Genomic DNA, 13,799 nt, shown 5'->3' on the forward strand with positions numbered 1-13,799 from the left:
TACCACTGTATATATATTGTATGTAAATAAATGATTTAATAAATGAAAGATTCTAAATCTAGAATGAATATTGGAAGAAATACGTAACTTTGACAGTTTTATTTACTGTTCGCTATAAAAAAGCAAGAAACCCCATAATTATCTTATATTCCAAAAAAATTTCCTAATAAAAAAATAGAATACTCCAAAATTTCCATAAAAGGTTTTTAAACATTTTAAATTAAATATGCTAGTCACCACTTTTTTCTTCTTCGTTCATCTCGGAAACTATGTAAATACATGCGCTACAACAAAGAACTAGATTTGAAACCTGTTTGTAAACATACTCCGACGTCACATCACCAGCATGATCTTGTGAAGCTTTGTTCGGGCATCCAGCGCTGGCGCGCCGCCAACCTGCGCCCGCGCATCTATCAGGAGGAACGACCTTCCTCCCTGTCTGCACTTATATGGCAGTTGGCGAGTTCCCCGAAAGGGCTCGGCCTTGTCGGACAAAGCGCTTTTTGTCCGTTTCTGCGAAATACTGAAGCAATTGAACTAATTTGTGAACAGAATCCTTGGAACTCGGAGTTTTCAGAAGACACTTGTATTGAGTGAGTTTATTGATGTGTTCAGCGTGTCTTTAAGATTAAATGGACTTGGAATTCTGCTTGCAATTCAGGGTAGTCTTTTTTATATAACAGAATAGGTACAAGATTTTCTTAAATGCATATATATGGATATTGAAGAAAACCTAGTTACCACAGAATGTGAACACAACGTGTTTGAAAGCGATTGACAGTTCGCAATTTTGCTTGGATTTATCGATACCTAGTTTTTATCGATATAATCAGACAAAATCTGGAACTCGCAGATGATTCTATCTGAAGACATGATAAGAAGACAAAAAGGTTACATTGTTAACATACTTAGCTTGGAGTATTGTCGAGACGTTAAGTATACGGTTTTTTACGTTGTATCGTAGACACACCTGCTCTCCAAACTTTAATTACTGGATTAAAGAAAGAGGAATTAGCTTCAGTAAATAATTAGGTTAAGGATATTCCTGGTTTTGTTTCTAAAAATAAAAATTGCCTATGGAATTGTTTTAACCAACAAATGCTCGTTCAACTTGATATAATAATTTGAGTCAGTTCCTACTTCAAATACTTCAATGTAGAAGTAGTATTCCGATTACGAAAGAGACCCAGAAGCACTTGTTTTATTTTTGAATTTGGAATCGTCAGTTATTACATAAAAGTTTCTAAATAGGTTGCACGATATATACAAAAATGTATACAGGAGGATAGAAATAATAACATCATAGGATAACTGGTAGCAAAATGTTTAATTATTAAACAGGTCTACACACTAGTCTATAATGTACATCTAACAATTTGTAAGCTATCTATGGGGAGAAACCTATAAGCTCATTATAGCGTCTCGTGCGCACACCGTACAGCGCACAGTCGCGCACGCATCCGTCGATTTCACGCGAAAGCTGACCACATGCAGTAGAAACGCTGACAGTTGTCATGTCATCGTGATTGTTAGATTTCTCTGTCATGATATACGCGTTCGAATAGTAATTTAGATCCGTATAGGTATTATTGTGTACTATGATATACCTAACAGGTATTTTGTAGGTACACTATTATTTTGGACCAACTTGTTAACCTACGAATCCAGGCACAGACCAATCCAGGGAAAATCCTACGAATGACTTTGATTTTTATGAGTAGAAGATTTAGATAGACTTAATCGCATGATCTTTCGTGTATGGCGTTGTTAGCTTGGACGTGAAATTTCTCTAAAACAATACAGTTTACATGACAAAGTAAATCAATACAGTTTCCAATTATGTTTGTTGTACCAACTCGCCCTAATCTGGTAGTCCCCCATCAAAGACACATAATGTGCGTATGCTAATGTTTCCCGACGCTTAGAAATTAAATTCAAGACTACAAGTAGATACCTAGGTATCTATACTAACTATGGTAAATAAAATTGACAGAAAGTGACGCTTATAACTTCAATCCGCGGGCTACAATTACAATGCAATATTCATGCAGTAAATGTTTCAGAATCAGAAGACCTTAATCAATGACTTTTATAAAACAGCATACGAGTCATACTGTGACTGTTATCAATTAACATACAACCGTGACTTTTCAAGATTGTTCTCAATTAAGTTAATTAAATGAGTCGGAAGCCAAATTGGCCAATTACATAAATTACACGAATTACTGTTTATTTCTGCAGTGCGATAGAAAGTCATGCGCCGCTACCCGTCTTTCTTCGGGCCTTAAAAGGAGATCGCTTTATGCAACTTTCTTATTTCAGGGAGCCGGTAATATTAAATATTACTATAAAAATATAATAACTTTACTAATGCAGCATTAAACTCAAGAGCAGTAAAAACGGGATACTTTATGAACATATATTATTTATCTCTCAATCCGTTTGAAATCTGTTCAAGTTCATTTCAAATGCGCAGATTTTTTTTTCGAGAAACTGTAGGATGGGATATTGGGGACTATCATAAAAGACGAATCATCAACAACCACATGCTGCAAGTTGCATGTTGCAAGTACTCGTAGGTTACGTAACCAGGTTTTTTTGGCAAACAAAGCGGCATAAAAATACAAAAACATGACAAATTCATTCCATAAGATTTTAATAGAGCGTGTTTCCCTACATTTGTTTACTAATGAGTTAATTCGTCCGTTCTAACACGATTTGTCACGAAATTAGAGCAACCGTCGGGCCAACTGACCGAATCAGTGTCGCCACGCGCCACCTCCTACAGAATTATAACAGACTTAATTGTAATGAAAATAAGGTCTATTATTCAGTTAAACGTTTCTTCCATAGATCACGCAAAAACTGATCACAATAATAATGATCGAGAGGCCGAATATTTTAACAATGTGACACGGTTTTGATACGACCGTTAAGGTGACAGTCCATTTCCAACGACAGCCTGCACTACTGTTGCGACGTTACTGTCATTCATTGTCTTGTCATTCATTTTACTATGGAAATTGACAATAATGGTAACATTCCATTTCTAACCGCAGCTGCACTACCGGTACTGAACGCGTCGCTGTCATTGTCAATTTCCATAGTAAAATGAACAGTAATGCAGCTGTCGTTGGAAATGGACTGTCACCTTAACATCGACGTGTCGGAGCAGTAGTGCAGCTGCGGTCAGAAATGGAATATTACCTTTAATCAACGTATACGCTGCTGCACCACTCAGTGTGAGCCGCTAACCCTGATTGGTGACAACGAAAAAAACTTTGTACGGCTCGGATCGACTCGGCTGAAGTCATGACACGACTCCAGGTCGTAACGAAATAAGATCAAAACCATATCAAATTATTGCAACAGAATAAGCTTCCGCGTCTTCCACAGATAACACAAAAACTGATCGTCAATTATAATGTAGGAGGTGATAATAGGTATCGCATGCGCGTGCGATCATGCGGCAGCGCTACCGTTCCGGTGAGATGCTGCATTCGATTGGACCGCTTTGTGCGCTATTAAAAAGTCCGGTTGTAAATGTGTAAGTATGTAGCTTGTTGAGGTTGAGCATGTGTTCCATATAGGCGGGAAAGGACTAATTTTTATTTTATTTTCGATTGGGAATTTATTTCGTACAACGACGACAATGATACCAAGGAGACAACCGTCTATTTTTAATCGACTTTTATAAAGGAGGTGGTTCTCAATTAACTTACTTAATGAGATTTTCATAGTACCTATTCCTACTTACAATGTTATGTTTTTTTTTTTCGATAGAAATAGTGTGAATATCTTCTTTTTTCAATAACTCAAAAACATTTAGATATTTTGAGCACTCTTTATATCGCACCTAACTACAGTTTTCAAGTAAATACCGCTCAGACTTATCTATATGTAAATGTATATACGTGATAAAAATAATTTTAAACAGAATCAACAACAGAATATTCAAACCAGATTAATCCTTTGCATTCCTCGTGCCTTCGTCACGGTCCCTGTTTGAATACAGAGACAATCCGCAAATTCCCGAGTCTATTATTAAACCGCCCGGATGAACCACAGTTTACTACTAACATAAATGTTTGAAAATTTTAAAATAATCTTTATTCATCAGGAATACAGATTATAATAGCTTGAAGTGTCAGATTTATCTGTGATAGAAATTAAGCCGTTAATCGACTGCACTTTCTCGTGCTTATTGCAAAGCGATCAGTGATTAAATAGCTTCCATTGATCAAGATATAAATAGAGTGATTATATAAAAACGTTTTGCGATTAAATATCAATAAATTGAGAAATCTGTTTACTTTGTATGGATCTCTTTTAAATCGAATTCATTTGAAGCTCACGATTATTGAACGTGATGTTAATTCAGACGTTTTCGCGATTCATTATCACTCGATTATTATTTATCTGCTCGTGACATGAAGTTCGAAGTTTTATTGTAAGATGTTAAATCCTAGGTTCAAGAAATATATCGCGTTCGGAACGAATGCTGCAAAGAATTCGAAACATCGGGATGTATTTTCAATAGTTTTATTTCATGAGTAACTATCGCGGTAATCGAAGACAATATTTTCACTGATAAATTAACTTTACGTATAGATATATTATATTAGTTACACTTTTCGTGTAATTTCATTAAATTTAGTATTTATAACGTGACTTTTACATCTAATATTGTTTCCTCAAAAGTATCATAAGCTCAAGAGCTAGCTGTTAACTAAATTTAACTTTTAGTCAACATAAAGAACTTTTAGAGAAAAAATGACATGGATCTATAGACAAGTTTTTTTTGGAGAAAGAGATGTCCACCAATACTTAAGAAATCTTTCTTTTTGATTTGTTTAAAAAATGTAATATAGCGTCTGTCCAAGATGTAATATTGTCAAAAAAAGTAACTTTCGCAAACGTCAGTTGAGTGGAATGCTTCAGTTACAGCAACAGTAACTACATTTAAATACTATTTAACCTAACAAACACTGAATGGCACGTTCGGCACGTTATTTCGGTGGCGGTTGGCCTGCCAAGCATCTGTCCCACTGATCTTCTGCAGCCCTAATTATAGCGGCCGGAAGACTGGAGAACATTGACATACTGACATGGTGTCTTCTGGGATGTTGGTTCAAAGTAAAATTACGACAATATTGTAACAAAATGGGGCAACTAAACTGTCTGAGTAAATTTTTCTGTCTCTTGTTTCGGAGGATAAACGTATCCTCTATATATCTTTCAGATAGAAGGAGGAAGGATAATCTAATATTAAAATTATGTATTTGAAAATATATTCGCTTGTGTGTGTTTTCGCTTCATTTCAAACATCATATTAAAGATAGAATAAACTTCGAAGTGCAATATAATTCCGTGAACTGAATTCGTTACAATCCCCTCATGTAAATCCGCACAGTTTAATTCGGACCCCAAAACGACAACGTCAACAACTCAGACTCACTACCTAATCACCGTAAACGACAAGCGATACATGTCACCTGTCACGACATAAACACGATACAGAAACATAAGGCGTATCATGCTGAAGTCGTATTTTCGAAAGAACACCTGTGGATGTGTTATGCAATGTGAACTGACTGAGTCATTGCTTGGCGTTTAACGAATACAAACTGTGTATTGAATTATACAGATGGTGTGAGTTACGGTAATTTGTGGTATAAACTATAAATTGAGTAAAAACGTAAACAACGGGTAAATTTCGTGTCCTTGATTGTTTGAAAAAACGTTTCAGTTGACTAAATATTTCCCTGTAACCATAAAATAAAAAAAGTTACAATTTACCTGAAGCTTCTTCATGTAGAGTTCTTCATATTTAGAACAATCCCATAAAATATGTAATAGGAAAAAAATCTACTTAATTACCTAGTTTAGTAGTAAGTAAAGTATCGTTATTTCTAAAGTTTTACCCACCGATATTTAACGCAATGTTTCATTTAACTAAATTTTCATAGTTAAATGTATCATTGTTTGAAATATCTATAGAATACTTTAAAAATTACTGTACATTGCTAAACTTGGTAGGATCAACCGTAGATTTTTTTCGTAATGACAGCCTCATCGTTAATTAGTCGTTTTCTATTTAACTAAAATACATGAAGGACGTAATGAAGCCGACGAAGTTGCGGAAGCATTAGGTATCTTCATTTATTTAATCTCAATCATAGATGTGGTAATATTTGCACCGTATATTTACACTGTTAATGTAGTTAGTAAACAAACTATCATCATTCATCAGTATTGAGCATTTTTCTACTTTACACGATGACACTTAACAAATTCTTGCGAAAATAGCATTTGTTTATGTGTCGACAGCTTTGCCAAAAGATAGTCCCGCTCTAAAATGTACAGGGTAAACCAACTCTTTTCTTATTGTGAGTACCGAGTACTCTCCAAGTCGTGTCATATATGTAGTTAATTTAAGTCATAAAGTCAGTACCTACTACGAGAATAATATTTATCGATTTCGAAACTTCGGGGGCAGATTCAAGTTTATTTTATGCGATCGTAAACCTAATTGCAGCGACACGCATAATGTCCAATCGACGACGATCAGTTAAGACTATTAAGAGTGATGCTGTAAGTATGGACTTAGTGTCGCCGTGGGATCTGTCGCGTCACTATGACATGCGTACGCGCACGATGGACGGATCTTGCCATTTCTAATCCAAATTGCTTCCGGTATCCATTATACAGCCATCTGTAAGTATATAATGTAGGTATGTGTTTCTTTTACAGACGAAGAATAAATAAGTACCTACCTATTTTGCTAAAATGCACCGCTAGGTATACCGGTACCGCTTTTTGCAAAGGAGTTAAACATTAAACTTACGATATCAAAATTGCAAATTGTTATCTACTAAATCTAGAATACTTTATTTGGTGTAAAACATAAACGTTTGGGGGAGGCCTTTGCGCGCATAGCGCCATGCAATTAAATAATTTATATATTATTATATTATTATATATAAATTATTTAATTGCATGGCGCTATGCGCGCAAAGGCCTCCCCCAAACGTTTATGTTTTACACCAAATAAAGTATTCTAGATTTAGTAGATAACAATTTGCAATTTTGATATCGTAAGTTTAATGTTTAACTCCTTTGCAAAAAGCGGTACCGGTATACCTAGCGGTGCATTTTAGCAAAATAGGTAGGTACTTATTTATTCATTATTTTAATCATAATTAAAATGGTAAAATTCACTTTTATTAAAAAAAAAGCAATTAATATACATATTTCCTAATAGACAGCTGTAAGAGTAAAATTATTACTTATAAATGTTTATAAATAAGTGGATAAGTAGCATGTTACCTGTATATAATTAATTGTAAATATTGTAACGTTATTTTAAATTGCATGAAATAAGGGGCTATATTATTATATTATTATAAAACATAAACCTTAACCTATAACATCTTATTGTAATATCTAAAATCGTCTACCGTTTTATAAATCTGACCTTTTTTTGTCTAATAGGGCTATATTTTTGGATACATATATTACCTATATACATTATCTCCGTGCTCATTGCGTCTAATTTCATTTCATTTTAATCGTAGTTCCGCCTAAATGTAGAGCAATTTATTTTCAATCTACAAGCGAAAATTATAGAGGACATTATACGTACTTATACCAACATCATTATGCCCGACAACTAACAATTTGACCTACGCGTGTGTCCTCAATATTGTACACATTTAGTTTACCTACATATTTGTATACTTGACTTCTAAATAACCATAGTTCAAACACCAACCCGAGACATTTGGGCAGATGATATATTTGAATTGATGATAGTATTGACAGTATCAATATTACCTCTACTGTCATCAGAGTATGTAGCACGCGGTTGAATGAGTGGTTAGGAAATCATATAGGACCTACCTACCTATATATGTGTACTTGTGTAGCGTGTCAATTGACAAAAGATACATCAATATTTGCTCATATGAGGTTATAGGGTTTGAAGTCTACAGTCATTTTAATTATTATTACTCCGAGTCCGTAACTTGACTAACACTGGCTTGAATAGAATAAAGTAAGGAAACGTCAAATTCATAATAATTATCAACTTTTATTTCTAGGTTAGATACCTATTAATTTCAAAATATTAATGAATAATCATGATTAACCAGTAGGATAGATATAGAGGTGTAGGTTATTTATGTAGGTATAACTCAAAAAAAATATTACACATTAGCTTGCACAACGCACCGCTGCTCTGTTTCGGCATCGCATTGAAACTGAAAAAGCTCACATCGGCTATAAACACTCCATTATGAAAAGATTATAAAGTACGAACATTACAACACCCGCCAATGATTCAGAGGGCTATGAAAATAGACGAAACCGGCCTCAGAACAAGGTCTTCCCGTACTACAAGAAATACTACGAAAAGATAACAGAGAAAGAAATTATCGTGACCTTATTTTAGCGAATAGCGAAAGTTTATTAGGTTTTTGAGAGCTATAAATTACAAAAGATTTGTCAGGGTTATATATTATGTAACTTTCGCGACGCAGTATTTTTGTTTTAAATACATACGACGGAAATTACAGTTCAAGACGTATTAATGCGATTTGGCAACCTTGATTTTCGTAGACCCGAGCCAGAAAATCGAATAAACTTCATTTCATATTACTGTTTGTTAAGAAAAAAGATGTCGCAAGTATATTCGTTTTAAATGTTGCAAGTTTCATATTATAATTAGGTAACTAAAACAAATTAATAAGATTATGTCTCGTTTAAGTCAATCATTTTGTGTAAACATCGTATAAATTTAAATCAGGTATATATTTAGTTTCGTTTAGAGGTTTGACTCTGATCTCTTGCTTAGACTTTTTACCGTCACTTTCGAAATATCAATAATGTGTTTATTTTGTCTGGCAGGTGCAAGAAACAGTCCGAACGAGCGTAGTCAACCAGCGAGCACAGGACTTCGATCCCGACCACTGCTGGGACGAGCGCGTGCTCAAGAAACATGTATGTAGAACTCATACCTCTCTCTGGTCACTGCCTTAATTGTGGTTGAGGATCGTGATCATGCCATGAGTTGCCTCAATCGGCTTGTGCTCATCTCTTTCTTCTTCGTCTTCTTTGTCGGTCTCTCAATACGAGTAGTACCTAAGGATCGTGGCCATTTGGTTTTGCAGTTCCTGTGATTTGTCTCAATCGGTCTCGTTCTTCTGTAGCACTCACCGCTTGATGGAGTTTGCCTGAGGTGGCCTTCAACTTTCATCTCTTAAAACTGAGAAAATTTAAAGGAAGTTGACTCCTTCAATGACGTTTCCCCTTCCAAGAATTCTATTTTAAAGAGATTTTTCTCAAATAAAATAAGAAAGTGTTGGACTGGAAAACCCAATTTCCAGTTGGAAACCAAACGCTTGAAACTTACGTGTCTTTTTGAATGAAAAAATATTGTACGTTTGCCAAATACATAGTCCAAATTCTGTTACATTTCCTGGGAATTTTAATATAGAATTTCTTTATCTCTTTTCCATTCAATATGAATTTGTGGCATATATTATTTTGGAACTTTGAGAACACCAAGGTCTCTTTAGCAATTCATGGACAATAGTGGATAGAAAAATCTTAGATTAATATTTTCATATCAAACTATACAGACATTGGGCTAGGAACCCTTGGGTTGGGCAAGGCCCATAAAATCAATAACATCTATTGGCCGTGCGGCGCCATCCTCTTCCAAAGACTTTACTGCGTTCCTGATTTTGGTTTAGATCGTTTGCCTTCCCCGAATGAATGTTAAATCTCTCTAGCCCTAGAAAATTGCCCTGTGGTAGCCCGCAGCGGCTGCCCAGAGTACGCTTAGTGCCTATATTTTTTCTCCTAAGATGAGAGGAATTAGATCTTACCTTTTATTTGTCCATGTTTCAATGAAGCTAGACGCTTCCGTCTGTAAGATAATGGGGAATTAGCGAGCCGTGAAGAAAGCCACTGCAGCGCGTGCTTAACTAGCTTTCGCTTTCGATGCGCGCGCAGCGCGAACTAGCCGTTACCAACAGGGTTGGCACATTTTAGCGCTTTCCTGTTTTATCCTTGCTGCCCCAGGCCACAGGACTCATCTCATGCGCTAGAGGGCTATTAGTCCCTACCCAGCTTTTTGTTTCATGTCATTGTGATTTAAATTGCAACAGTTTCGTAAAAGTCACCCTGCCTTTTACGATAGTGAATATCGTCTGAATCAGATCTAGTCCAGAGGGAACTGGAAGAAAACCGATAAAATAGGGATTAGTCCGATTTCCCCGCGATGTTTTCTTTTACCATATATCAACTGATACCTAAGTATTCAATGATTAGTAAAAAAGCCCTGTGAATACATTTGCGTATGAATTCAAAAGTTTACAATCATCACTGGGCTAGCTTGGGTACCTAAATACTACCTATAGCCCAAACCCTTTTGTACAAAGAACTGTGGTCAGCAGTGTGACACATAATAATAGGCCATCAATAAGTTAGAAGCGACAACCCTAGTCCTGTGGGCAATCAGCCGAGTCAGCGGACCGAAACATCGCGGTCGCTAGCTCAATGCAGGTGGACTGCACCTATTTTTTGCCACCAGATCAAATGAGATATCACATTCAAATTTTAAGTTTTGCTCTGCTGACAATTCTCGTGTAAATCATCAAACTGCCCCTCTTGGTACTAAATTGTAACCCCCATAAATTTTGTTTTAAGGGATCAACCATCGAATCTACTTTGTACCTACCTACCTAATATTAGTAGTATTTACTTAATATTAGTAGGTAATATAATTAGCAAAATCGGAAATATAATACGTATTTTTTTTATAAAGCCAAAAGACCTTATTAATAATGCTGAAAGCACTAAGTTTTGAATAATGAATAAAGCGTAGTGGCTAGTTAGCTTATTTATTCCACAGAACAAGTCTCAGAAGCGACAAATTGCATCGGCTGGAAAGTGCCGCGGTACAAGCGACGAACTGCCGCGGCCGCGATACAGGCCTCGTAGGCAAGACGTAGACTAATGGTAACATTCCATTTCTAACCGCAGCTGCACTACCGGCACTGAATGCGTCGCTGTCATTGTCAATTTCCATAGTAAAATTGACAGTAATGCAGCCACCGGTTAGAAATTGAATGTTACCATTAAACGGCTATCGCTACGTAGCGAATGAAACGCAACTATCACTGACACTCTAGTATGGAAGAGTGATAGAGAGACACAAAGCGATTCGATGTCGAATCGCAAGGGATCGTCACCAAATCGTACCAAAGGACAATGTAGTAAACCCCAGCATATAAAATTTAATGCTAAGAACACCGTCATAGGGCCAGAACTCTCGTATTTGGATACTTAGTAGCGCTACCCCCTCTTAAACACGCGGTAATTTAACTCCATTTTCGAGTAAAAGTGTCTTAGTGTGACGCCTTTTGAACCGCGTTTTGAACGGACCAATCCCGGCACGGGACTTGCTCACCTCGTCCCCCACACCCCAGTATTTTTGGCAGCATCGGTTTCATGAAATTAATTGCTCTAAACTCCGTCTAGAGAATTCCTAGTCTATGCCTACATCGCTCAGACACAGTCGGAAAGAAGAGCTTCGCCCCTTTTCGGGACCCTATTACTAAGACTCTGCTGTCCGTCCGTCCGTCCGTGACAATCCAAGTCCGTGAAATTTTCACAGATGATGTATTTCTGTTGCCGCTATAACAACAAATACTAAAAACAGGATAAAATAAAGATTTAAGTGGGACTCCCATACAACAAACGTGATTTTTGACCGAAGTTAAGCAACGTCGGGCGGAGTCAGTACTTGGATGGGTGACCGTTTTTTTGCCTTTTTTGCATTATGGTACGGAACCCTTCGGGCGCGAGTCTGACTCGCACTTGCCCGGTTTTCCCACGGGCGCGCCCGCGCTCGCTCGAGTCTAGTGCCGCCGTGGGAACACATGCGCCGTGCGTCCATCCCGCTGCATGTGAGCGTTTCACTCGTGTAAGTCCTCGTGTGAGCTTATTAGCTTTCTATGCAAGCCAGTACCTAATCGTAGCCGGTGGGCACACTTGAAAAACTAACGTACGAAAGCCTACCCACAACCACATATACTACGTATCTACTTTACATAGAAGTTTGCTGCATAAAATACACTCATGGATAAGAGGAACGCAAAAAAAAGGTTAAATACTAATTAATTGCTAATTTTGTTAAGTTTTATTTCTAAGTTTAATTACTAATGGTGCTGTAATTCATTAATTAAACCTTTTATTTGCGTTACTAAATATAGCCTCCTAAGGCCCAGCCATACAAATGAAAAATGCAAAATTAGCCACAGAAATTTGAACCTACAGTGCAGGAAATAGAGTTGATTTTACGTTGTTGAAAAACTGAACGAAACAGAGCAAAAGCAACTCTGTTCCAATCGAATATGATTTAAATTTTTTTGAACTGAATAAGTACTATTGGTAGGACCTTGGGCCTTAGGAGAATAGTTAGCCAATGTGGCTCTTTCGAGGTTCCTATTTGCTTGCCGTTATATATATTACTCAAAATTCACAAAATAAAAACATTATGCAATTTACTGTAGTTTTGTGACAAATTCGAACCCAAAACTCAACTACATAATTCAGTCTGTATCCTACTTATCTGTTGCCAAACGTAACGTAATCCTTTAAAAACAATGATCTAACTACGTTCCCCACATTTTCACACGTTTCGTTAATTTAGCGCGCCCTGCAAACCGAGACACATAACGACCTGTAACTGTTGCTGTGTTGTTTCGGCTTCCGTCGTCGCCTCTATTTTTACGTGCAACGTAAATACCAGACTAGTACGACGACACACTTAACTGACCGAAAATAGACTTTATCACTTTGCAATAAGGTACCGTAAAATCACCCAACTATATGGTCCATTATATGTATTACAACTACCTATTTATTCACTATGGTCTACCTAAAGGTTTAATTTTACAAGTATGTAATGTATTTTTTTGTTAAATCCGAGTTATTTATATTATTTATGAATATGTCTTGTCTAATACCTAATAAGAAATTCGTTATCAAATAATTTTTACCCATGAACAATAGTTATTTACGATACAAGTGCGGAAAGTAGGAAATTCGCAACGAGTGGTGATTAAATCCACACGAGTTGAGAAATCACACGTGTATCGTACAACATTTTACAATAGGTACATATGGTCCTTTAAATTTTTACATAGGCACGGAAAGTGCTTCTTCCCGCACTGGTGCGGTAAAGTTGCACCATATAATGTAAAGATACAGTTTAATTTTGAACCATAGTTAATTGGGAGCATTTGGATATATTTGGTCGTTTTACGAAACGCAAAAGGTCAGTTAACTGTGTCAACGAAGGTACTGACAGCAACACATTTAACTGAGCATAAACAGACCTTATCTCGTAGCCATAAAGTTCAAAAAAGTGTTAACTGTGTGATAAGTATATGGAGCGCTTGGAAACACCATTATTCGATGGAGAGTATTTCCGGCGCGCCCGTTTCCGATGCGTATGCGACTGTGAACTTGATACGCTGAAGTTCACAAGGGCATGGCACACACGAAAGGAAATGTAGTCAATATCAGCATATTATTCTATTTACTTACCTACTTCGTGTTGAAATTAACATCAGGCAGCGTATAAGTAATACGCTCTAAGTGGAAACGTGCCCCTGAACGTGAGGCAAATAAAATTATATTTGAATTATGATTTGTTGTGTTGTTTGTCCATCAGTTTACCACATAAGAATAAGCAGACATTTACGTAAATAATTGTTTGTTATTGC

The 13,799-nt window shown here is 36.5% G+C and overlaps 1 protein-coding gene across 7 annotated transcripts in view; it reads left to right on the forward strand.

The window, feature by feature from the left end:
- The window catches only part of LOC134669938 (mucin-3A-like), a 208,873-nt gene that overhangs the window by 80,691 nt on the left and 114,383 nt on the right, over nucleotides 1-13,799 (forward strand). For all 7 annotated transcript variants that reach the window (XM_063527562.1, XM_063527557.1, XM_063527561.1 and 4 more), the window contains one exon: nucleotides 8,908-9,000. In XM_063527562.1, the coding sequence (XP_063383632.1) occupies nucleotides 8,908-9,000 (93 nt within the window). The remainder of the gene's footprint in view (nucleotides 1-8,907; nucleotides 9,001-13,799) is intronic.

This window comes from Cydia fagiglandana, chromosome 13, assembly GCF_963556715.1.
Source record: "Cydia fagiglandana chromosome 13, ilCydFagi1.1, whole genome shotgun sequence".
Lineage (NCBI taxonomy): Eukaryota > Metazoa > Arthropoda > Insecta > Lepidoptera > Tortricidae > Cydia > Cydia fagiglandana.